At 37.8% G+C, this 24,556-nt stretch overlaps 1 protein-coding gene across 1 annotated transcript in view; it reads right to left on the bottom strand.

Annotated features, from left to right (window-relative positions):
* The window catches only part of smg5 (SMG5 nonsense mediated mRNA decay factor), a 59,717-nt gene that overhangs the window by 14,621 nt on the left and 20,540 nt on the right, over positions 1-24,556 (bottom strand). Inside the window, exons 8-18 of the mRNA XM_062964770.1 lie at positions 23,779-23,904; positions 23,532-23,600; positions 21,972-22,177; positions 20,500-20,637; positions 13,831-14,532; positions 11,794-11,963; positions 10,017-10,092; positions 8,137-8,312; positions 6,116-6,274; positions 4,317-4,376; positions 2,061-2,220 (exon numbers count right to left, since the gene is read on the bottom strand). Coding sequence (XP_062820840.1) covers positions 2,061-2,220; positions 4,317-4,376; positions 6,116-6,274; positions 8,137-8,312; positions 10,017-10,092; positions 11,794-11,963; positions 13,831-14,532; positions 20,500-20,637; positions 21,972-22,177; positions 23,532-23,600; positions 23,779-23,904 — 2,042 coding nt within the window. The remainder of the gene's footprint in view (positions 1-2,060; positions 2,221-4,316; positions 4,377-6,115; positions 6,275-8,136; positions 8,313-10,016; positions 10,093-11,793; positions 11,964-13,830; positions 14,533-20,499; positions 20,638-21,971; positions 22,178-23,531; positions 23,601-23,778; positions 23,905-24,556) is intronic.

Below are 24,556 nucleotides of genomic sequence, written 5' to 3'. Positions count from 1 at the left end.
ATAATAATAATAATAATAATAATAATACATCACAGTCCTAGACACTTGGGAAGTGTTCGACTTGTGATTTTGTGATACGAAATCCAACATATCTATCTTGTTTGCTGTGTCATAATATAATAATAAATAATAATAATAATAATAATAATAATAATAATAATAATACATCACACAGTCCTAGACACTTGGGAAGTGTTCGACTTGTGATTTTGTGATACGAAATCCAACATATCTATCTTGTTTGCTGTGTCATAATAATAATAATAATAATAATAATAATAATACATGACACAGTCCTAGACACTTGGGAAGTGTCCGACTTGTGATTTTGTGATACGAAATCCAACATATCTATCTTGTTTGCTGTGTCATAATAATAATAATAATAATAATAATAATACATCACACAGTCCTAGACACTTGGGAAGTGTTCGACTTGTGATTTTGTGATACGAAATCTAACATATCTATCTTGTTTGCTGTGTCATACAATGATAGTAATAATGATAGTCGAGGAAGGAGTGCACGGCGGCAGCGGCGGGAAAGAAGCGCGCAGGGCGAGCGAGGAGGCAGGGAAGGTGAGTGGCTTTCTCTCCTCGCTCGCCCCGCGCACTCCTTCCTCGGCGGCAGTGGCAGCAGAAAAGGTGCATGTGGGGCGAGGGAGAAGGGAAAGAAAGGGCTTTTCCTCTTTCTCCTTGCCACACACACCTTAATTGGCAGAGGAGGAGGGAGCTACCGCCCCGCGGGCCGGATAAATAGCTCCGACGGGCCGCATGTGGCCCGCGGGCCGTAGTTTGGGGACCCTTGCCCTACATTATCCAATTTCTGTAAGGAACTGAAGACCTGGTGGTGTCAGCAGGCTTTTGAGTAATTACATTGGAATACCGCTTATTTCTGGGCCTGAATATATTGCACAAGGTTTCTCTAGCCTAAAATGATACATTTTAATATATTGGGTTTATGGTTCCTGTCCCCTTGATGAGGTCATGTAAGTGTGATTTATTGCTATAATTGTATTACAGTAGAGCAGGGGTCCCCAATCTTTTTAAACAGGGGGCCAATTCACGATCCTTTGGACCGTTGGAGGGCCGAACTATAGTTGGCCACCGAGCAATAATAATTAATAACAACAACAACAACAACAACAACAACAAAAAAGAGGGTTGGAAGAGACCCTTTCGGCCTTTGAGTCCAATCCCTCTCTGCCTTTGTGCACTGAAAGCAAAAACAAAGCACCCCTGACAGATGGCCACCCAGAATCAATGTTAATAATAATAATAATAATAATAATAATAATAATAATAATAATAATAAAGAGGGTTGGAAGAGACCCCTTGAGCCAATTAGTTCAATCCCCTTCTGCCTTTGTGCACCAAAAGCACAAGGAAAGCACCCCTGACAGATGGCCACCCAGCCTCAATGTTAATAATAATAATAATAATAATAATAATAATAAAGAGGGTTGGAAGAGACCCCTTGAGCCAATTAGTTCAATCCCCTTCTGCCTTTGTGCACCAAAAGCACAAGGAAAGCACCCCTGACAGATGGCCACCCAGCCTCAATGTTAATAATAATAATAATAATAATAATAAAGAGGGTTGGAAGAGACCCCTTGAGCCAATTAGTTCAATCCCCTTCTGCCTTTGTGCACCAAAAGCACAAGGAAAGCACCCCTGACAGATGGCCACCCAGCCTCAATGTTAATAATAATAATAATAATAATAATAATAATAATAATAATAATAATAATAAAGAGGGTTGGAAGAGACCCCTTGAGCCAATTAGTTCAATCCCCTTCTGCCTTTGTGCACCAAAAGCACAAGGAAAGCACCCCTGACAGATGGCCACCCAGCCTCAATGTTAATAATAATAATAATAATAATAATAATAATAATAATAATAATAATAATAAGGGTTGGAAGAGAAGAAGAGACCCCTTGGGTCATTTAGCCCAACCCCCTTCTGCCCTTGTGCTGTAGGGGCCGGATAAATGGCTTTGATGGGCCGCATCCGGCCCCCGGGCCTTAGTTTGGGGACCCTTGCAGTAGAGTCTCACTTACCTGTCCGGGGGATGATGACGATGAACCGTCCGCTGGCGGCAAGCTGCCTGATCGTGGAGAGATGCTGGCAGAGGGCCTGGGTGTCCGGAACCAGGTAAGGAGACATCACGCACTGGGCCTTGGGCTGCTGCAGGCTGCCTTCCAACTGCGACACCTCCAGCTGTTTAAAAGTATTGACAATAACAATATTGATAATAATATTATAATGTCATACAATATAATACTAATACAATACCCAGTGGCGAAGTGCATTAAAGCACTCAGCTGGAGACCGAAAGGTCCCAGGTTCAAACCCCACGAGCGACGTGAGCGGCCACTGTTAGCTCCAGCTCCTGCCAACCTAGCAATTCGAAAACATGCCAATGTGAGTAGATCAATAGGTACGGCTCCGGTGGGAAGGTAACAGCGCTCCATGCAGTCATGCTGGCCACATGACCTTGGAGGTGTCTACGGACAACGCCGGCTCTTCGGCTTAGAAATGGAGATGAGCACCAACCCCCAGAGTCAGACACGACTGGACTTAACGTCAGGGGAAAACCTTTACGTTTATAATAATATTAATTATCTATTAATATAAAATTGTAATGCGTGTATTACTATGGAGTAAACAACAAAACCACTGGACCAAATCACGCCAAATTTGGCCACAAAAAGACATAGTCTTTCCATCAAAAAGCCCTATAAAATTAGGGCTGGATTATTACTCATTTGTTCTGATTTTATGTGTTTTATTGTACAGTAGAGTCTCACTTATCCAAGCTAAATGGGCCGGCAGAACCTTGGATAAGCGAATATGTTGCATAATAAGGAGGGATTAAGGAAAAGCCTATTAAACATCAAATTAGGTTATGATTTTACAAATTAAGCACCAAAACATCATATTATACAACAAATTTGACAGAAAAAGTAGTTCAATATGCAGTAAAGCTATGTAGTAATTACTGTATTTACGAATTCAGCACCAAAATATCACAATGTATTGAAAACATTGATTACAAAAATGCGTTGGATAATCCAGAACGTTGGATAAGCAAGTGTTGGATAAGTGAGACTCTACTGTATTGACAATAACAATATTGATAATAATATTATAATGTAATACACTATAATACTAATACAATATAATAATATTAATTATCTATTAATATAAAAATGCAATGTGCGTTTTGCTATGGAGTAAACAACAAAACCACTGGACCAAATCACACCAAATCTGGCCACAAAAAGACATAGTCATCCAAAATATGTCTTTCCATCAAAAAGCCCTATAAAATTAGGTCCAAATTATAGAAAACCTTCCAAAACTAAATTACTAACCTCGGGGAGATAGGGTGGTATATAAATAAATTATTATTATTATTATTATTATTATTATTATTATTATTATTATTATTATTAGGGATTTTAATTTTTAATTTTGTGTACTGTATATTATGATGTTATTTAAATGTTTTGATTGTTTTAATGTTATTTATTGTATATTGATGTATTGGCATTAATTGCCATTTTTTGTACGCCGCCCTGAGTCCCCTCGGGTGAGAAGGGCGGGGTAGAAATGATAGAAATAAATAAAAATAAATAAATAAATAAATTATTATTGTATGACACAGCAAACAGGATAGATATGCTGGGTTTCGTTTCACAAAATCACAAGTCGAACACTTCCCAAGTGTCTAGGACTGTGTGATGTATTTTCGGATGATGCGTGCAGATCCCAGCAGGGTGGCCTTTTGCAGTTGGCAGATCGTGATTTAGATCCCAGTAGGGTGGCCTTTTGCCTTATTATTATTATTATTATTATTATTATTATTATTATTATTATTATTATTATTATTATTATGTGCAGAGGCCCCCCAGGAAACTTGGTGGTGTTAGCCAGGTGGGCAGGGTTTCAATTGCCACCGCGCGCTGACAGCGAGTCATTATTGTTGTTATTATTATTATTATTATTATTATTATTATTATTATTATTATTATTATTATTGGGTTCGGAGGTTTTTCTTTGTAGCAAAATAATATGGTTGCACTATTTACAAAAACAAAGTTTCCATAACACAAATAAAGTTCTTAATGCTTCCTTCTTTGCTTCCACGCTGGGCTTCTTTCCCATGCAGATAAACAGCTTCGCTCTCGGTGAGAAGAGAGTAGGACTATGACTCCCCTTGATCTATATACTATGCTCCTATCAATGCAGTTTAGGAGATGTGTTTGCCCCCCCCCGTCTTGCCCCAAAACAACCCGCTGTCGCTGGCATACCTGCAGCCGAAGCTGGGCCATGTCCCTCATGAGCCGGTTCCGGCGGGCTTCTTCGGCAGCCTGAGAGCAAAGGAAACAGATTGGAAGAGGTCAGTGTTTATCTTAATTCTTAGGATCAGAACTTGGAAGGATTCGATCTGTAGAGGGTTACTTTTTGGAGATGGAACAACAAGGGTTTGCCTCAAGAGGGGGGAATGAATGAGTGTGAACTAACATACTGTATATACTCGAGTATAAGCCTAGTTTTTCGGCCCTTTTCAAGACTGAAAAGCCCCCTTCAGCTTATACTCAGGTGAGGGTCCTGGTTGGCTTATATTTGAATCAGCTTATATTCGAGAATATATGGTACATTTATTATTTTTCTCTATTATTATTGGTATTATTACATTTATTATTTTTCTCTATTCTTGTTGCTACTATTACATTTATTTTACTCTATTTTTATTATTATTATTCATACATTTATTATTTCACTCTGATCTTATTATTATTATTATTATTGCATTTATTATTTTACTCTACAGTAGAGTCTCACTTAGCCAAGCAAAATGGGCCGACAGAAGCTTAGATAAGCGAATATCTTGGATAATAAGGAGGGATTAAGGAAAAGCCTATTAAACATCAAATTAGGTTAAGAATTTACAAATTAAGCACCAAAACATCATGTTATACAACAAATTTGACAGAAAAATTAGTTCAATACGGAGTAATGTTATGTTGTAATTACTGTATTTACGAATTTAGCACCAAAATATCAGGATATATTGAAAACATTGACTACAAAAATCGCTTGGATAATCCAGAGGCTTGGATAAGCGAGGCTTGGATTAGTGAGACTCTACTGTATTACATTTATTTTACTCTATTTTTATTATTATTATTCATACATTTATTATTTCACTCTGATCTTATTATTATTGCATTTATTATTTTACTCTATTTATTATTACATGTATTCTTTTCTTGTATTTATTGCATACGTTGGAAGCGGGATAGAAAAATAAAGTATAAAAATGGTGGCGGGATAGAAAAATAAAGTATTATTATTATTATTATTATTATTATTATTATTATTATTATTAGGGAACAGCAAAGGCAAAGGTTTTATTCTGATCCCTTTCTCACCCAGAGTTTTAATTTTTAATCTAGTTTTTAAATGTAGTATTCATGCGGCCCGCTCGTGTTATATTGCTGTTTTGATCTTATGTTGTACTGTTTATTTTATGTAATGTATTATTTAATTGTATTATGTTATGGTTTATTGTATTGTCTTGGGCATGGCCCCATGTAAGCCGCCCCGAGTCCCCGTTGGGGAGATGGTGGCGGGGTATAAATAAAGTTTTATTATTATTATTATTATTATAAAGCCCTCTGAGCAAATCTTGACAAGAAAACCCCCAAAACAGGGTCTCTCTAGAAGTCAACAATGATTGGAAGGCATGCAACAAAACATTGTGTATTTTGAAGGGGAATCACAAGAACGGGAACCAAGCCAGGCCCCCTTTTTTGCACACTCTCTCATTGGCCTCGGTTGCACTGCAAGAGTATATATATTTATTTTTTTAATTTATTTACATCACTTTTACCCCGCCTTTCTCCCCAAGGGGACTCAAAGCGGCTTACAATAAATAGGCAAAAATTCAATGCCTAAAAACAATCAAAAACAATTCATATAAAACAATCTACAAAACAACAATTCATATAAAACAGATACCATTACGAAATAAAATCACATTATATAAAATTTTAAGCATGTCCAAGATTATATTCACTCTGTCCCGCCACAAAGCCACGCTCACCATGCGGAACTGGGCCTGGGCCTGCTGGATCATGCCGTCTTGCTCCGACTGAGCGATGCTGATGAAGATCCCGACCTCAGAGTTGAACTGCAGGATGCTGCCTTGGAGGCGGGTGATGAAGTGGCCAAAGCTTCGGATGCAGCAGAGGCGGACCACGGACTGCAAGGAAGGAGACAGGACAGGAGGTTGGCCCTTCGAGGTTCCACAAAGGGCCCAAATGCCTCACAGCAAATTGTTCAGCTTGGGGGCAACCTTACAGGCCAACAGGCAACCTTACAAGCCTACCGTATATACTCGAGTGAAAGCCGACCCAATTTTACCACAAAAAACTGGGGAAACGTAATGACTCGAGTATAAGCCGAGGGTTGAAAATGCAGCAGCTATGGGTCAATTTCAAAATGAAAATAGATCCCAATGAAATTATTTTGAGGCATCAGTAGGTTAAAGGTTTTTGAATATTTACTGTATTTCAAAGAAAAACAGTAAACTAGCTCTGTAAGTGGAAAAGGAGGGTCAACAAAATCAATATGGTATTAACAATAATGTAATAATAAATAATAATAATAATAATAATAATAATAATAATAATAATAATAATAATAATTATTTCATTTGTACCCTGCCCTATCTCCCCATGGGGACTCAGGCCAGTTTCCAACATACCGTGTTTCCCCGAAAATAAGACAGTGTCTTATATTAATTTTTGCTCCCAAAGATGTGCTAGGTCTTATTTTCAGGGGATGTCTTATTTTTCCATGAAGAAGAATTCACATTTATTATTGAACAAAAAATGAACATTTATTATATACTGTACAGTAGTTGTCATCACAAACCAGCATAACCAGACAAACTGTGAATCCTATCAAGAATTTCTTGTTACTACCAATATTTCCATGTACAACACTCTATGGTACTACATACATTTATCAATCCTGCATGCTCTGGTGTTCTGTTCGGCGGACATGCTTCCAAACAAAAACTTTGCTAGGTCTTACTTTTGGGGGAGGCCTTATATTTAGCAATTCAGCAAAACCTCTACTAGGTCTTATTTCCTGGGGATGTCTTATTTTAGGGGAAACAGGGTAGTAACAAGCAAATTTTTAATGCCTACATAAACAATACAGAGCTAGATATAGATCTATAATTATATAAACTAATTTCACATATGCATTTCCCCCTGAAACGTTTGCAATTCCTCTCTCTATATATGTGCATTTTCCTCCTACGATATTTGCAAGCCCTATATATTTATGTTTATATCTATCTAGAAATCTCTGTGTGTGTGTGTGCATTTCCCCTGCAATATTTACAAGCCCTATATATCTATATTAATATCTATCTATCTAGACATTTCTCTGTAATAATAATAATAATAATAATAATAATAATAAAAATAATAATTTTATTCTTATACCCCGCCCCATCTCCCCGAAGGGACTCGGGGTGGCTTACATGGGGCCAAGCCCGGACAACAACAATATAAAAACAAGGCAATAAAACAGATCAATCAACAATAAAAACAAGTCATAAAAAATCACATACAAAAATATAATGATAAAATCTTGGATTGGATCCAAAGGAGCTGGGCCAAAATGCAAGATATGTCGATATCATCAGGGAGGGGTGGTTACCCAAGTTGTCATAGCCAACTTGGTATATAGATAATTATATCTGTATTGGATTTGCAAAGACTTGCAAACATGTGAAGCGAAAATTCATATATAAAAATAATGTATACACATAGATACAGATATACAGATACATGGAAATCTCTAGATATCTATATGTATACAGGATTTGCAAAGACTTGCAAACACATGAGGGAGAAATTCATATATAAAATTACTGTACATAAACAGATAGACAGATACAAATATAAAGGTACATAGGGATTGCAAAGGCTTGCAGGGGGTAATGCCTATATATCTGTAGCAGAGATTAACAAATATTTCAGGGGAAAATGCTTTTCTCCATTTGGTGCCATTCCGAAGGAACCAAAAACAGAAATCCATGTCTCCCACCTCCTCCACGTCTGTGAGGGAAGGCCTGTCCTGCTCAAAGTTGAACCGCTTGTGGGCGTTCTTCAGCGGAGGAAGGTTGCGGAGGGCCACATCCTCCGGGAGAAGCAAGCAGGCGCTCAGCTCCGGGAGTTCGCACCCAGGAAGCATGCTCTTGACTTCGCTGCCAAGGAAAAGCCCTGCAAACAGGAGAGAGAGAGCACATCCGCTGTGAGTGGTTATAGGTTATATTGATAATAATATTATAATGTAATACAATATAATAATAATAATAACACACTATTATAATTGTATATTTATATTACATGTAATATTACTAATAATATTGCAATATAGCGATATAATACAATATAGTAATATATAATGCTTATATTGTGCTATGCTAATCATATAATATATTGTATGTACATATAACTTGTAAGCCGCTCTGAGTCCCCTTTGGGGTGAGAAGGGCGGGATATATTTATTTATTTTATTTATTTGCTACATTTATATCCCGCTCTTCTCACCCCGAAGGGGACTCAGAGCAGCTTACAAATCAAATGAACATACAGTATATTACTAACATAGCACAATATAAGCCTTAAATTACTATATTGTACTATATCATTTTATGGTAATATTATTAGTAATATTACATTTAATATATAATATATAATTAATATTATTATATTGCATTATTAGTAGTATAATATTGCATTCCGTTATAATATTATTGTCAATATAATATGTATATACAATCTACATATATAAAAGAGTGATGGCATCACGGCGACCCACAAAACAACAAAACTACAGGCCCCCCAACCTCGAAATTTGACAACACAACCCATCATCCACGGCTCTAGGTTGATACAACAAAAAGAAAAATAAAGTCCTAATTAGAGAGAGAGGAATAATTGCTTTTATCCAATTGCTGCCAGTTAGATGGCTAAGCTCCTCCAACTTGATCTCCTAGCAACCCAATAAAAATAATAAAAAACACAAAAAAAAAATGCGTGGCCGGGCACAGCTAGTAGATTATATATTTATAAATTATTATAAATTATATATATATATATATATGTATATAAAATTAGCATAGCATGTTGGTATGGCACAGGAGACAAGATGGAACTATCTTCCTGGCTCTCAGGTTGGTATGATGTCTTTCTGGTCCCCTCCAGGAATATATATAACATTTATATGGATATAAATGTCGCTAATAAATAATAAATAAATAGGGTCATAACAGAGCGCTGCTCACATCATTTTCGAGAGTTGCTTTTCACTTGTGTTAATCCTGCTTGTCACCAACTCGGAGTCTGCCATTCAAGCAGCCCAACAAGTACTGCATACACTTACACTTCTATACACATAATAAAAGTGAAAATATGTATGTGTATATGTGGCTGCGGTGTCCACTTCCACAGACAAGCTCCTGCCTCCACAAACAGCTCTAGCTCCCGAATGAAGGCCTTCATATGGGGACAATTTCATCCTAGGTATTCTGTTTTTCCTCCACCACAGACATCCCAGTGTTTCTGACTCTCTCCATTGGTGTGGAATTTGCATGACTCCTCCCACTGCCTCTCCCTTGACCCTTTCCTATTCTTTTCTATGGCACACATCAAACAGAGGAACTGATCAACAACTGAACATACTAGGGAGGTTTGGGGAGAATTCACCATGATTTATAGGAGTTGTAGGGACTGGGATGTATAGTTCACCTGCAATCAATAAGCACTCTGAACTCCACCAAAGATGGAATTGGACCAAACGTGGCCCACAGAGGCCCCACAACCAGCAAAAAATACTGGGGGTCTTTGGGGAAAATTCACCTTAATTTGGGGGAGTTGTAGTTCGCCTACATCCAGAGAGCACTGTGAACCCAAACACTTTACCTGAATCTTGCAGGTCTGCAGCTGAAGGAAGCAGGTTCAGAAGGACAGAGAGACGGTTCCACAAACTCTGAGAACTCTGAAAATAGGAGACACCGCAGTAAGAAAATTAGCATTGAGAAATGGATTTCAAATACTTGCATGGAGATGTCTCTTCCAAGTCTAGGACTGTACAAAATTTTAATCAGTCACTGGTGTTCATGGGATGTTTACTTCCCGATCTAAACTACCTTCTGTGTTTTACCAGTTCAAAAAATCAGATTAGAGGCCATAGTTTTATTATTATTTATTTATTACAATATTTATATCCCGCCCTTCTCACCCAACAGGGGACTCAGGGCGGCTTACAATAAAACGCATATATAAAAAATTATACAGTACAATATAAATCAGTTCAAAAATTATAATTGATAAAAACACATTATAAAATGTACAGTGTAGATATGTGAGTTTAGATTACACACTAGCTGTGCCCGGCCACGTGTTGCTGTGGCAAAGTGGTGGTGGTATTGGTTAAAAATTGTTGTGTAATTTTTATTTGACTTTATTTGCATTTTTTTAATTAATTTTATTGTAAGTTATCTTTTTATTTATTATATTTTATTATTTTCTTGTATTATTTTTAGTTATTTTCTGTTATTATAGTATTTTATTGTATTCATTTTTTAGTGTTTTTAATTATTTTTTATTGGGTTGCTAGGAGACCAAGTTGGAGGAGCTTAGCCTTCTAACTGGCAGCAATTGGATAAAAGCAATTATTCCTCTCTCTCGAATTAGGACTTCATTTTTCTTTTCTTTTTGTTGTATCAACCTAGAGACGTGGATGATGGGTTGTGTTGTCAAATTTCGAGGTTGGGGGGCCTGTAGTTTTGTTGTTTTGTGGGTCGCCCTGATGCCATCACTCTTTTATATATACAGTAGAGTCTCACTTATCCAAGCTAAACGGGCTGGCAGAAGCTTGGATAAGCAAATATCTTGGATAATAAGGAGGGATTAAGGAGAAGCTTATTAAACATCAAATTAGGTTATGATTTTACAAATTAAGCACCAAAACATCATCTTATACAACAAATTAGACAGAAAAAGTAGTTCAATACGCAGTAATGTTATGTTGTAATTACTGTATTTACGAATTTAGCACCAAAATATCACAATATATTGAAAACATTGACTACAAAAATGGCTTGGATTATCCAGAGGCTTGGATAAGTGAGGCTTGGATTAGTGAGACTCTACTGTATCTATATAATATATCTATATCTCCAACTTGGTCTCCTAGCAACCCAATAAAAATAATAAAAAACACTAAAAGATTGATACAATAAAATACTATAATAACAGAAAATAACTAAAAATAATACAAGAAAATAATAAAATATAATAAATACAAATATTTACAATAAAATTAATTAAAAAAATGCAAATAACATCAAATAAAAATTACACAACAATTTTTAACCAATACCACCACCACTTTGCCACAGCAACGCGTGGCCGGGCACAGCTAGTAGATTATAAGATAAAACACATGATATAATATAGGTAGATGTGTTCAGTTCAAAAAAAAAAACACCTGGGTCTGTCGACTGAGTTCAGCGTACATGATAATAATTAACGCTGCCAATTATTATTCAAAAGCCTGGCCCCATAACCAAGTTTTAACCTTCCTACGGAAGGATAGGAGGGAGGGAGGGAACCTGCCTGACTTCAAAGATCGGAGTGAGTTTTGGTCTGAACTTTCATGGATCGAAAAGCCACGGGATTCTGGAAAGAGACTGACCTGAGCACACATGATGATGAGGTCGGTGTTGGTCCTCAGCCAGTCCAGAAACACCTTGACCGTTGGGAGCAGCCCCTCGTTGGTGATGATCTCCAGCTTCTCCTGGAGGGAGCGCTCGTTCCGGCAGGATTTGCCGCTGGAGATGCTTTCTTCCGACTCGGAAACGTCGTCTTCCAGGAAAAGAAACAGCACATTTAATCCCACTGGAGCATTGCAGCACCCAAAGATTCCTGGGAGTCACTCTGGACTGTGCTCTGATTTACAAAAAGCACTGCTTGAATATCAAGCAAAAAGTGGGCACAAGAAATAATATTATATGAAAGCTGACTGGCACAACCTGGGATCACATTCCAATGCCTTAAATCATTCCAGCATTCCTATGCCTTAAATCAGGGGACCCCAAACTTTTTAAACAGGGGGGCAGTTCACAATCCCTCAGACTGTTGGAGGGCCGGACTATAGTTTTAAAAAGCCTATGAACAAATTCCTATGCACACTGCACATAACTTATTTTGAAGTAAAAAAAAACAAAATGGAAGCTAATACAGCCTTGATGTTAATAATAATAATAATAATAATAATGGAAGAGACCCCTTGGGCCATTTAGTCCATCTCCCTTCTGCCTTTTCGCACCAAAAACACAAACAAAGCACCCCTGACAAATGGCCACCAGGCCTCAATGTTAACAATAATGATAATAATAATAATAATCTTAAAAGAGGGTTGGATGAGACCCCTTGGGCCATTTAGTCCAACCAAAAACACAAGCAAAGTACCCCTGACAGATGGCCACCAAGCCTCAATGTTAATAATAATGATAATAATATTAATAATAATAATATTAAAAGAGGGTTGGAAGAGACCCCTTGGGCCATTTAGTCCAACCAAAAACACAAGCAAAGTACCCCTGACAGATGGCCACCAAGCCTCAATGTTAATAATAATGATAATAATAATATTAATAATAATATTAAAAGAGGGTTGGAAGAGACCCCTTGGGCCATTTAGTCCAACCAAAAACACAAGCAAAGTACCCCTGACAGATGGCCACCAAGCCTCAATGTTAATAATAATGATAATAATAATATTAATAATAATATTAAAAGAGGGTTGGAAGAGACCCCTTGGGCCATTTAGTCCAACCAAAAACACAAGCAAAGTACCCCTGACAGATGGCCACCAAGCCTCAATGTTAATAATAATGATAATAATAATACAGTAGAGTCTCACTTATCCAAGCTAAACGGGCCGGCAGAAGCTTGGATAAGCGAATATCTTGGATAATAAGGAGGGATTAAGGAAAAGCCTATTAAACATCAAATTAGGTTATGATTTTACAAATTAAGCACCAAAACATCATGTTATACAACAAATTTGACAGAAAAAGTAGTTCAATACGCAGCAATGTTATGTTGTAATTACTGTATTTACGAATTTAGCACCAAAACATCACGATATATTGAAAACATTGACTACAAAAATGGCTTGGATAATCCAGAAACATGGATAAGCAAAGCTTGGATAAGTGAGACTCTACTGTATTTAACCGATATTGCACCACCTGACACCTGTCACGAAGGAGCAGCCAGTAATGGAAGGACATCTCCGGCCTATCCTCTGTTCTGATATCAGCCAGCATTCCAACGCCTTAAATCAAGAAACAGCTTCCTAAGATCTACAGATACTTGAAGGAAGAACTAAGCAAGCAAGAGTCCAATAGTGGCAGGCTAAGATCAGGAACCTCAATCAGACAGCAGACAGGGCAACTTGGAAGGCGCTGAACAGACTGCACTCTGGCACCACAAGGTGCGGAGCTTCTGGCATGATAAATAAAAACTGTAACTATTCAGAGTAGTAGTATTCTGCTTTATCTCTCTAAAAAAGAGACCCCAGCGGTATAGGTCAATATCTGGTTATGAAGGCACTGTTAATGCCTTCTAATGCCACCCATGTGCTCCAGCAGCCCCAAAGTCTCACATCCATTTCCATTGATTTGGTCAAGTAAGAGCCCTCTTTTCCAACCCGAGGCCTCCTCACCTGGCTCAGCCACGCTGGGCTTCTCCACATCTCCGTTGACACAGGGCTTGATGCCGGTTGCCTCTTTGGAGGGAGGCAATTCGCAGTTCGGTTTGAGGAGGACGTTGCTGAAAGTGGGGGCCAGGCGGAAGCAGCGCTTGGTCTGGAAGAGCTGGGTGGACATGGCCTGGAGGTTGCTGGCGATGCTGGCCTCGCTGGGCCCCAGTGAGCTTGGCCCGTTGGCCACGGGTTCGGGGGCCTCGGTCTTGGCCACCACGGGGCTCTTTGACTCCGCTGGCGGCCCCTCGCCTTCGCCTTCCAAGACCTCCTTGGTGCCGTTCTTCACGCTCCGGACGTGTCCGTCTCCGTCAGCTTCATCCTCCATGTCCTCCAAGTCCGAGCGGGACTCTTGGCTGTTCATGTCCGAGTCGGTCTCCACGTCGAACGCGGTCTCGGCCTCCTCGTCGCTCTTCTCCGACCCGGTTTCCGACCCTTCGCTCCCTTTGGTGGAATCGGGGCTGGAGTCGGAGTCGAAGCCCTCGCTGAGGTCGCTCTCGTCCACCTTCTGGTCGTGGCGCCGGCGGCGGAGGCAAGAGAGGCGCGAGTATTTCTTTCCCTTTTTGCTCTCGCCTTTCCGCTCCTCTTCACTGGGCCGGTGGTTGGCCAAGTCGGCCTCGGGTTCCTTTTCAGTCGAGTTCAGCGATTCCCGGGCTTCTGGATCCTCTGTGGAAAAACAGCACAAAAAAAGGAATATTGTATACTAGCTGTGCCCGGCCACGCATTGCTGTGGCATATGGGAATTCTTTGTTAGGTAGGTGGAATAACAGTGAATAGCTTTGTAGCCTGAAAGCCTGGCCATTTTGTTATGTGAATCCTTGTTTGGTGAGGTGGAATAGAAAGGCTTGCTGCTTGAAAGGTTAGGTCAGGGGTCCTCAAACTTTTTAAGCAGGGGGCCGGTCCACAATCCATCAGACTGTTGAGGGGCCAAATTATCATTTGAAAAAGAAATACGAACAAATCCCTATGCACACTGCACATGTCTTATTTGTAGTGCAAAACAACAACAATGAAAGAACAATAAAATGTTTAAAAATGAAAACAATTGTAACCAACATAAACCTATCAGGATTTCAATGGGACGTGTGGGCCTGCTTCTGGCCAATGAGATAGTCAGGTTAATTAGGACTGTTGTTGTTGTTGTTGTTGTGTGCCTTCAAGTCATTTCAGACTTTGGGCGAGCTTAAGTCTAAAATTATTTATTTATTCATTTACTATATTTATTTATTACATTTATATCCTGCCCTTCTCACCCCGAAGGGGACTCAGAGCAGCTGTATGTACATACAATATATTATATTATTAACATAGCACAATATTAGCAGGAGAGTGGGAGAGCAAGCCAGTGCAATTAACTGCAATGAATCACTCTGACCAGGAGGTCATGAGTTCGAGGCCCGCTCGGAGCCTATGTTTGTTTGTCTTTGTTCTATGTTAAAAGGCATTGAATGTTTGCCTATATGTGTAATGTGATCCGCCCTGAGTCCCCTTCAGGGTGAGAAAGAAGGGCAGAATATAAATGCTGTAAATAAATAAATAAATATATTGAACTATACCACTATACTTTAATATTATATGTAATATATACCATGTAATTAATATTATTATATGGTATTATTATGAGTATTACGTTGTATAACATGATAATATTATCAATATCATATGTATATATAATATATTATATTACTAAAACTGATATAAAAATATTATATTATAAATGAGGGCGGGGGCCAGGTAAATGACCTTGGAGGGCCGCATCTGGCCCCTGGGCCTTAGTTTGGGGACCGCTGGGTTAGGTAGTTGCCTTTTAGGGGAATTTTTTTTTGGGGTGGTAGAATTGTAATGAATAGCCTCGGTGGTTCAAAGCCTGGGTGCTTGCTACCTAGGGGAAATTTTTGGTTGGTCAGCTTCAGAGTTGTATCACTGTTTCAAAGCCTAGTCGCCTTTTACGAAGGTTTATCTTTTATTGGTCTGGTTGAATTGCACTGAATATCCTTGCAGCTCCAATGTCTGGCTGTATTTATTATTTTGTATTTTATATATATACTAGCTGTGCCCGGCCACGCGTTGCTGTGGCGAAGTATGGTGGTATGGGAAATAAAGTATCTTATATTATCTGCTTAGAACTGGATTATATGAGGCCCCTTCTACACAGCTGTATAAAATGCACACGGAAGTGGATTATATGGCAGTGTGGAATCAAGATAATCCAGTGCAAAGCAGATAATATCTATATATAAAAGAGTGATGGCATCACGGCGACCCACAAAACAACAAAACTATAGGCCCCCCAACCTCAAAATTTGACAACACAACCCATCATCCACGCCTCTAGGTTGATACAACAAAAAGAAAAGAAAAATGAAGTCCTAATTAGAGAGAGAGGAATAATTGCTTTTATCCAATTGCTGCCAGTTAGAAGGCTAAGCTCCTCCAACTTGGTCTGCTAGCAACCCAATAAAAAATAATAAAAAACACTAAAAATTAATACCATAAAATACTATAATAACAGAAAATAACTAAAAATAATACAAGAAAATAATAAAATATGATAAATAATAATATAACTTACAATAAAATTAATAAAAATGCAAATAAAGTGAAATAAAAATTACACAACAATTTTTAACCAATACCACCACCACTTTGCCACAGCAACGCGTGGCCGGGCACAGCTAGTAAGATTATAAATGGGTTATATAGCTGTGTGGAAGGGCCTTGAGTCTGCACTGCCATATAATCCAGTTAAAATCAGATAATCTGTATTTTATAGGCAGTGGGGAAGAGGCCTAACTCTGCCTGTCCCCTGGGCTGAGAGGGTTGCTAGGAGACCAAGTGGGCAGAGTTTAGCCTTCTAACTGGCAGCTATTGGATAAAAACAATTATTCCTCTCCCTCCAATTAGGACTTTATTTTTCTTTCCTTTTTGTTGTATGAACGTAGAGGCATGGATGAGGGATTGTGCTGCCAAGTTTAGTGTTTCTGGGATGTGTAGTTTTGCTGTTTTGCCCTAGGCCGAAATTTCATTACCCTTTTATATATAGATAGATAGATTACAAAATATAGAAAACATGGGAATAAGAATAAGAATAGTAGAAGTTCCCGCCCATGGTCCCTGTCCCGAAAAATACTTTGAGTTCCGCGCGCATACATACATTGCCTGTTGTGGGTTTTGGCCTTTTTTTGTGATTGTGTTTTTTATGTGATTGTGTTGTATCTTACTGGAGGCAGGGATGATGGATTGTGTTGCCAATTTTAGAGTTTGGGGGGTGTTGGGTTTTGTTGTTTTGTGAGTCGCCGTGATGCCAAAAGCCTTTTATATATATAGATCTATATCAAAAGGTAGCACAGCGAGTGATGTATATAAGCTTATGGTAGGAACCAGGAGAGAAAATACACAGGACGGTGCATTGGTAAGGTTCAAAAAAAGGTCAAAGGACCCGTCTCAGTGATGTTCACTATATCTGATGCTCTTTATTCTGCTCTATCCGTTGAAATAATTTCAGTGTTATCCCATCCCAAGCCTCTTAGTAAATGTAGCACTTTACACTTCTATCTCAACCACTGAGTTTACAATATACACCCCTTGCACTTTGGCCCAGTTGGTTTTGTCAACGCCTGTTCTGTTCCATATTATTGTCACGATTTTATTTCACTATGCTATTGTGCATAATTATGTTTTATTTTGATGTATTTTTATCTTTTGCTGAAATGCATTATGTATTTTATTCTGTCTTATTGTATCTGTCTGGGCTTGGCCCCGTGTTAGACACCCCGAGTCCCTTCGAGGAGATGGTGGCAGGATACAAAAATAAAGTTGTTGTTGTTATTATTATTAATATTGACACAAAGACATAGTATGACACAGCAAATGAGATCTATATGCTGGATTTCATATCACAAAATCACAAGTCAAACACTTCCCAAGTGTCTAGGACTGTGTGATGTATTATTATTATTATTATTATTATTATTGACAAAAAGACACAGTATGACACAGCAAACGAGATCCATATGCTGGATTTCGTATCACAAAATCACAAGTCAAACACTTCCCAAGTGTCTAGGACTGTGTGATGTATTATTATTATTATTATTATTATTATTATTATTATTATTAACAAAAAGACACAGTATGACACAGCAAATGAGATCTATATGCTGGATTTCGTATCACAAAATCACAAGTCAAACACTTCCCAAGTGTCTAGGACTGTGTGATGTATTATTATTATTATTATTATTATTATTATTACTACTGACACAAAGACAGAATATGACACAGCGAACGAGATCTATATGCTGGATTTCGTATCACAAAATCACAAGTCAAACATTTCCCAAGCATTTAGGACTGTGTGATGTATTATTATTGTTATTGTTGTTGTTATTATTATTATTATTATTATTATTAAAACCTACTACTAGTTCATAATGAAAAATTGTAGTTACCCTTCTAAATTCAACAACATTCTATTAGTTGTGTTGTAGAAGGCTTTCATGGCCTGAATCACTGGGTTGCTGTGAGTTTTCCAGGGCCATGTTCCAGAAGCATTCTCTCCTGACGTTTCGCCTGCATCTATAGCAGGCATCCTCGGAGGTTGTGAGGTTTGTTGGAAACACGGCAAGTGGTGTTTACATACACACCTGTGGAATAATGTCCAGGTTGGGAGAAAGAAATCTTGTCTGTTGGAGGCAAATGTGAATGTTGCCACTGGCCATCTTTTTAGCACTGAATGGCCAGCTAACACCTCCCAACAAAGGATTCTCCCAGCCAGGAAGCAGCCAGGCTTTGAAGCTGCAAGGCCATTCAATGCTAATCAAGGTGGCCAACTACAATATTCACATTTGCCTCAAAAAAACTAGAGTTCTTTCTCCCACCCTGGACATTATTCCACAGTTACATAAACCCCACTTGCCTAGTTTCCAACAGACCTCACCACCTCTGAGGATGCCTGCCATAGATGTGGCTGAAACGTCAGGAAAGAATGCTTCTGGAACATGGCCATACAGCCCGGAAAACTCATAGCAACAAATACTATTAGCTTATTCTGTTTTAAAAGCATTAGGCCCTGTGGTTAACACATCTGAGCAAAGCCTGAAACCTTTGATCCGCTAAGTCCAGTGAACTACAAAGGCAACTTAAAAAGTCGTAGGCCAAAAGGTTTAATCAAAAAGAAAGTGACTGTTGTTTCAACTAATCTTAAATGTGGTTAATCTTAATCCCCTCAAATTAGATCAATAGCACTCAGTAGCTTAAACTAGGATTAACAGCTCTGATACCTGTGTGAAAGCTGGAACTAGTGTAATATACTATATATACTCGAGTATAAGCCGACCCGAATATAAGCCGAGGCACCTAATTTTACCACAAAAAAAACTGGGAAAACATTGACTCCAGTATAAGCCGAGGGTGGTAAATTTCAGAAATAAAAATAGATATCAATAAAATTACATTAATTGAGGCCTCAGTAGGTTAAATGTTTTTGAATATTTACATCAAGAACAAATTTAAGATAAGACTATCCAACTCTGATCAAATCATTCTTCTCATCTTCTTCAATGTAAATGTGCTTATGTATCCTTTTAATAATAATACAGTAAAATAATACATGTAATAATAATAAATACAGGAAAATAATACAAGTAATAATAAATAGAATAAAATAATAAATGCAATAATAATAAGATCAGAGTGAAATAATAAATATATTGGCGCCAGCAGCAGCGCCAATTATTATTATGTAGGCCAGAACTCAATTGACAGACCCAGTCTTTTGAACTTGAACATGTCCATTTGTATTTTAGAATGTTTTTATGAATGTTGATGTAAGTTAATAATTTTTAATCTGATTTATAGTGTATTGTATAACTTTTATATGTGTTTATTGTAAGCCACCCTGAGTCCCCTCTCGGGTGAGAAGGGGGGGGGATATAAATGTTGTAATAAATAAATAAAATAAATTAATAGTAAAAAATAGAGTAAAATAATACATGTAATAATAATAATAAATACAGGAAAATAATACAAGTAATAAATACAGGAAAATAATAAATGCAATAATAATATCAGAGTGAAATAATAAAAGTATTATAAATAATAATAATAATTGAGTAAACTAAATGTAATAGTAGCAACAATAATAGAGAAAAATAATAAATGTAATAACACCAATAATAATAGAGAAAAATAATAAATGTACCATATATTCTCGAGTATAAGCCGACCCAAATATAAGCCAACCAGGACCCTCACCCGAGTATAAGCCGAGGGGGGCTTTTTCAGTCTTAAAAAAAGGGCTGAAAAACTAGGCTTATACTCGAGTATATACAGTATATCCCGTCCTTTCTAGATTTTATTTTTCAATTCCTGAGTACCTTCAGATATCAATACAAAGAAAGGATTCCCTGAAATGCACAGGCAAGAGGCCACTATAGCTAGAATGTAATCCAATAATATGAATACGAGTATTTTGGTTTAATTACTGTTTTATAGTTCATATTATTGGATTCCATTTCTAGCTATAATGGCCTCTTGCCTGTATCTTCAGATATCCACATTTGCGGGTTTGACTTTTGTGAACTGAATCACTCACATATCATGTAAGTCCCATTGACAATTCCCAATATTCACCTGTGCCGTCGTTCCTGAAGGCTGGGACAGGGCTCTCGCCTTCTTCCAACTCGGCCTGCAAGCGGATGTTGACGTGGTTGATGAGATGCGAAAAGAGGGCCAGCGTGAACGCAATGGCTGCACTATACTGCTTGGAGCCTATAGAGAAAGGAAAGAAATATTTTCACTTCTATTATGTGTATGTGTATTTTCTTTATTGTTGGATTGCATACAATGTGATATGTCTGGGATACTGTAAAATGAGGAAAGAATGTATACTTATACCTTTTAATTATAAATTAATAATAATATTGATAATAAAACATGTATAGGTAGATGAAGGGTGTGTAGTGGAGAGATGTATAGTGAAGTTGTAATGGAAAAGTTAAAAGACTGATGGGAAATATGCTTGGGGATGTTCTCGATTTTTTTTTTTGCTGTCGGATTGTATGCAATGTGATGTGTTTGAGATACTGTAGAATGAGGAAAATGTGAGCTTGTACATTTGGATTGATAAATTAATAAAAACAAATTAAAAAAAAAGAAGTGGGCGCCTTCCAGGTGGCCTGTTCCACCAGCTTACCTGCTCTCTTATTTTTTTTATTTATGATTTTAACCTGTACATAAAGTAGGAACAGTGAGAAAATAGAAAAAAAAATAGAATAACATACAGTAGAGTCTCACTTATCCAACACTCGCTTATCCAACGTTCTGGATTATCCAACGCATTTTTGTAGTCAATGTTTTCAATACATAGTGATATTTTGGTGCTAAATTTGTAAATACAGTAATTACTACTTAGCATTACTGCATATTGAACTACTTTTTCTGTCAAATTTGTTGTATAACATGATGTTTTGGTGCTTAATTTGTAAGATCATAACCTAAATTGATGTTCAATAGGATTTTCCTTAATCTCTCCTTATTATCCAACGCTTATTCGCTTATCCAACGTTCTGCTGGCCCGTTTATGTTGGATAAGTGAGACTCTACTGTACTTAGAAAAATATGAAAAAAAGGAAAATTATAGTAAATATAAAAAATAAGGTAAAAATGACAAAACAAGACAACCCCCCCCCCCCCGAATAGCACTTCCAGCTCCTCTACATTGCTTCTTAAATCTTCCTCTAGACATACAATATTTCACAGCAAACAACTATATCAAATCTGAAGTCTAAGGGTTCCTATGAGCATAAATCATAAAAGCTCTATATTACTTCTTAGCAAGTGTTGCCTCAATTTATTCCAATCGGTCCACTGTCTTGGCGAGATATTCTGTGATACTTTTTGTGTCAATAAATCCATGTTTTTTATATCAATCAACTTCAACATTCATTTTTCCATTGTGAGAATTTCTTTTGTTTTCCATTCTTTAGCAATGCATATCCTGGCGGCTGTTGTCATGTAAGTAAAAAGTTTCTCCGTGTTGGAGTCCATTTGAAAATCAACCATACCTAATAAAAATATTCTGGTTTTGTATTGAATTTAATTACCTGCTCTCTTGAGGCTGTGGACGCTCATGAGGCAACTGACGACCATCCGGAAGATGAGGAGGTCCGGCAGGAAGGAGTAGCCGCTCTCGCACTCCTCTTCCTCCTCGTTGGCGGAGCTCAGGTTGGGGGAAGGCAGGTAGAAGAGGCAGAGGTTGAAATCTTCCAGGACCGACTGGCAGAGAGAGGTCAGCTCGGAGTCCGCAGAACTGAGGGCAAAGAGGCACGAGAGGGGCTTCAAACGTCTTCAGAGAGATTAAAACCAATCAAAAGGGGTTCTTTGGTTAAGTTAGTAGAAAAAGAAAGAAAAGGGAAACAGTAGATAGGGAAAAGGCAGAGCTGCTCAACACCTTCTTTGCCGCAGTCTTCTCTGAAAAGAAGACTGGAGTTCAAACGGAGCAATACAGAGGAAATGCAACTCAAAATAAGTAAAGAAATAGTCCAGGAATACAGTAGAGTCTCACTTATCCAACATAAACGGGCCAGCAGAACGTTGGATAAGCGAATACGTTGGAAAATAAGGAGAGATTAAGGAAAATCCTATTGAACATCAATTTAGGTTATGATCTTACAAATTAAGCACCAAAACATCATGTTATACAACAAATTTGACAGAAAAAGTAGTTCAATATGCAGTAATGCTAAGTAGTAATTACTGTATTTACAAATTTAGCACCAAAATATCACTATGTATTGAAAACATTGACTACAAAAATGCGTTGGATAATCCAGAACGTTGGATAAGCGAGTGTTGGATAAGTGAGACTCTACTGTAATAGAGGCTGGATGGCCATCTGTCAGGGATGCTTTGGTTGTGCTTTTGGTGCACAGAGGCAGAAGGAGGTTGGGCTAAATGACCCAAGGGGTCTCTTCCAACCCTCTTTGTTGTTGTTGTTGTTGTTATTATTATTATTATTATTATTATTACAGTAGAGTCTCACTTATCCAAGCTAAACGGGCCGGCAGAACGTTGGATAAGCGAATATGTTGGATAATAAGGAAGGATTAAGGAAAAGCCCATTAAACATCAAATTAGGTTATGATTTTACAAATTAAGCACCAAAACATCATGTTATACAACACATTTGACAGAAAAAGTAGTTCAATACGCAGTAATGCTATGTAGTAATTACTGTATTTACGAATTTAGCACCAAAATATCATGCTATATTGAAAACATTGACTACAAAACTGCGTTGGATAATCCAGAATGTTGGATAAGCGAGTGTTGGATAAGTGAGACTCTACTGTAATATTACATGTAATATATAACATACAATTATAATACTGTATTATTATTATATTGTATTACATTATATTATTATCAATATTATATGTATATACAATCTATTATATTATTAGTATAACAATATTAGTACTGTATTATATTAGCATAGCACAATATTAGCATTATATGTCACTATATTGTACTATACCATTGTACTAAACATTGACTACAAAAATTGCTTGGATTATCCAGAAGCTTGGATAAGTGAGACTCTACTGTAGATGGTGTGAGTTGGGAGACAAGAGAGTACGATTTGCCCACGGGAAGAGACTCACCTGCTTTTTGGCTGAAGGAGGCTCTGCAAGTACATGAAGCTCACCAGCAACCGCTTAATATCTTTGCACCTAAGGATCGGGACAGAAGAAGGAACAATCAACACAATTCAAACTCTGTTATGTGTGTGTGCTTCAATCTGCATATTTCCATCCTTGCAGCTATGAAGGTATGTGAGAGGAAAGTCCCAGAGAGGAAGATAAACAAGGCTCCCCGTGGCTGAAAGCCAGGCACCAGGCCCTTCCCTACCTCTTTTTGCTGGGCGACAGTTTCCTGGTTTCGCATTTCTTCAGCTGGTGATACATTTTGGCCGCCTTGTCGTAGAGGCGCTTGAGGTTCCCGTAAGCCCCTTCAAAGGACACTTCAGACTGGATACTAAAGAGGCACAGAAGAAAAACGGCCATCTCTCAACAACAGCTTGAGTTAAAATATGTACGTGTGTATGTTAGTGTTGTGCTTTTGCATGGGATTGCCGTTTGTTTTGTGTAGTTTCATTCTTGTCATCTCATTTTCGTATTTGGTTTCATCTGGCTAATGAAAAACACAATTTTTTTTGTGCCATTGGAGCAAATGGGAGGGCTTCCAAGGCTCATCTCGCCCCTCGGATTTTGGGAGAGAGGGGTGAAAATCGCCACACAGAGGGCATTTCGATCCCCTTTAGCCCACCAACTTTTAAAACGTTAGGGTCTTCCCCAAAGTACTATTGTTATTAATATTATTATTATTACTAACACCCATTGGCACACATCAGATGTAATGCGGAGGCATTCCTCTCCCAGGCTCAGCTTAGAGTCCCAGAGTAGCTATTGTTATATAGATAGATAGATAGATAGATAGATAGATAGATAGATAGATAGATGTAGATATACATATACATATAGATATTATTATTAACACCCATTGGAACACATCGGATTTCATGGGGAGGCACTCCTCTCCCAGGTTCAGCTTAGAGTCACAGAGTAGCTATCCTTATTAATATACATATATTGATATTATTATTAACACCCATTGGAATACCTCAGAT

This window comes from Anolis carolinensis, unplaced genomic scaffold, assembly GCF_035594765.1.
Source record: "Anolis carolinensis isolate JA03-04 unplaced genomic scaffold, rAnoCar3.1.pri scaffold_14, whole genome shotgun sequence".
In the NCBI taxonomy this organism is placed as follows: Eukaryota; Metazoa; Chordata; class Lepidosauria; order Squamata; family Dactyloidae; genus Anolis; species Anolis carolinensis.
Note: the sequence above shows the minus strand (reverse complement) of the source record. Positions and strands in the feature narration are given on the sequence as shown.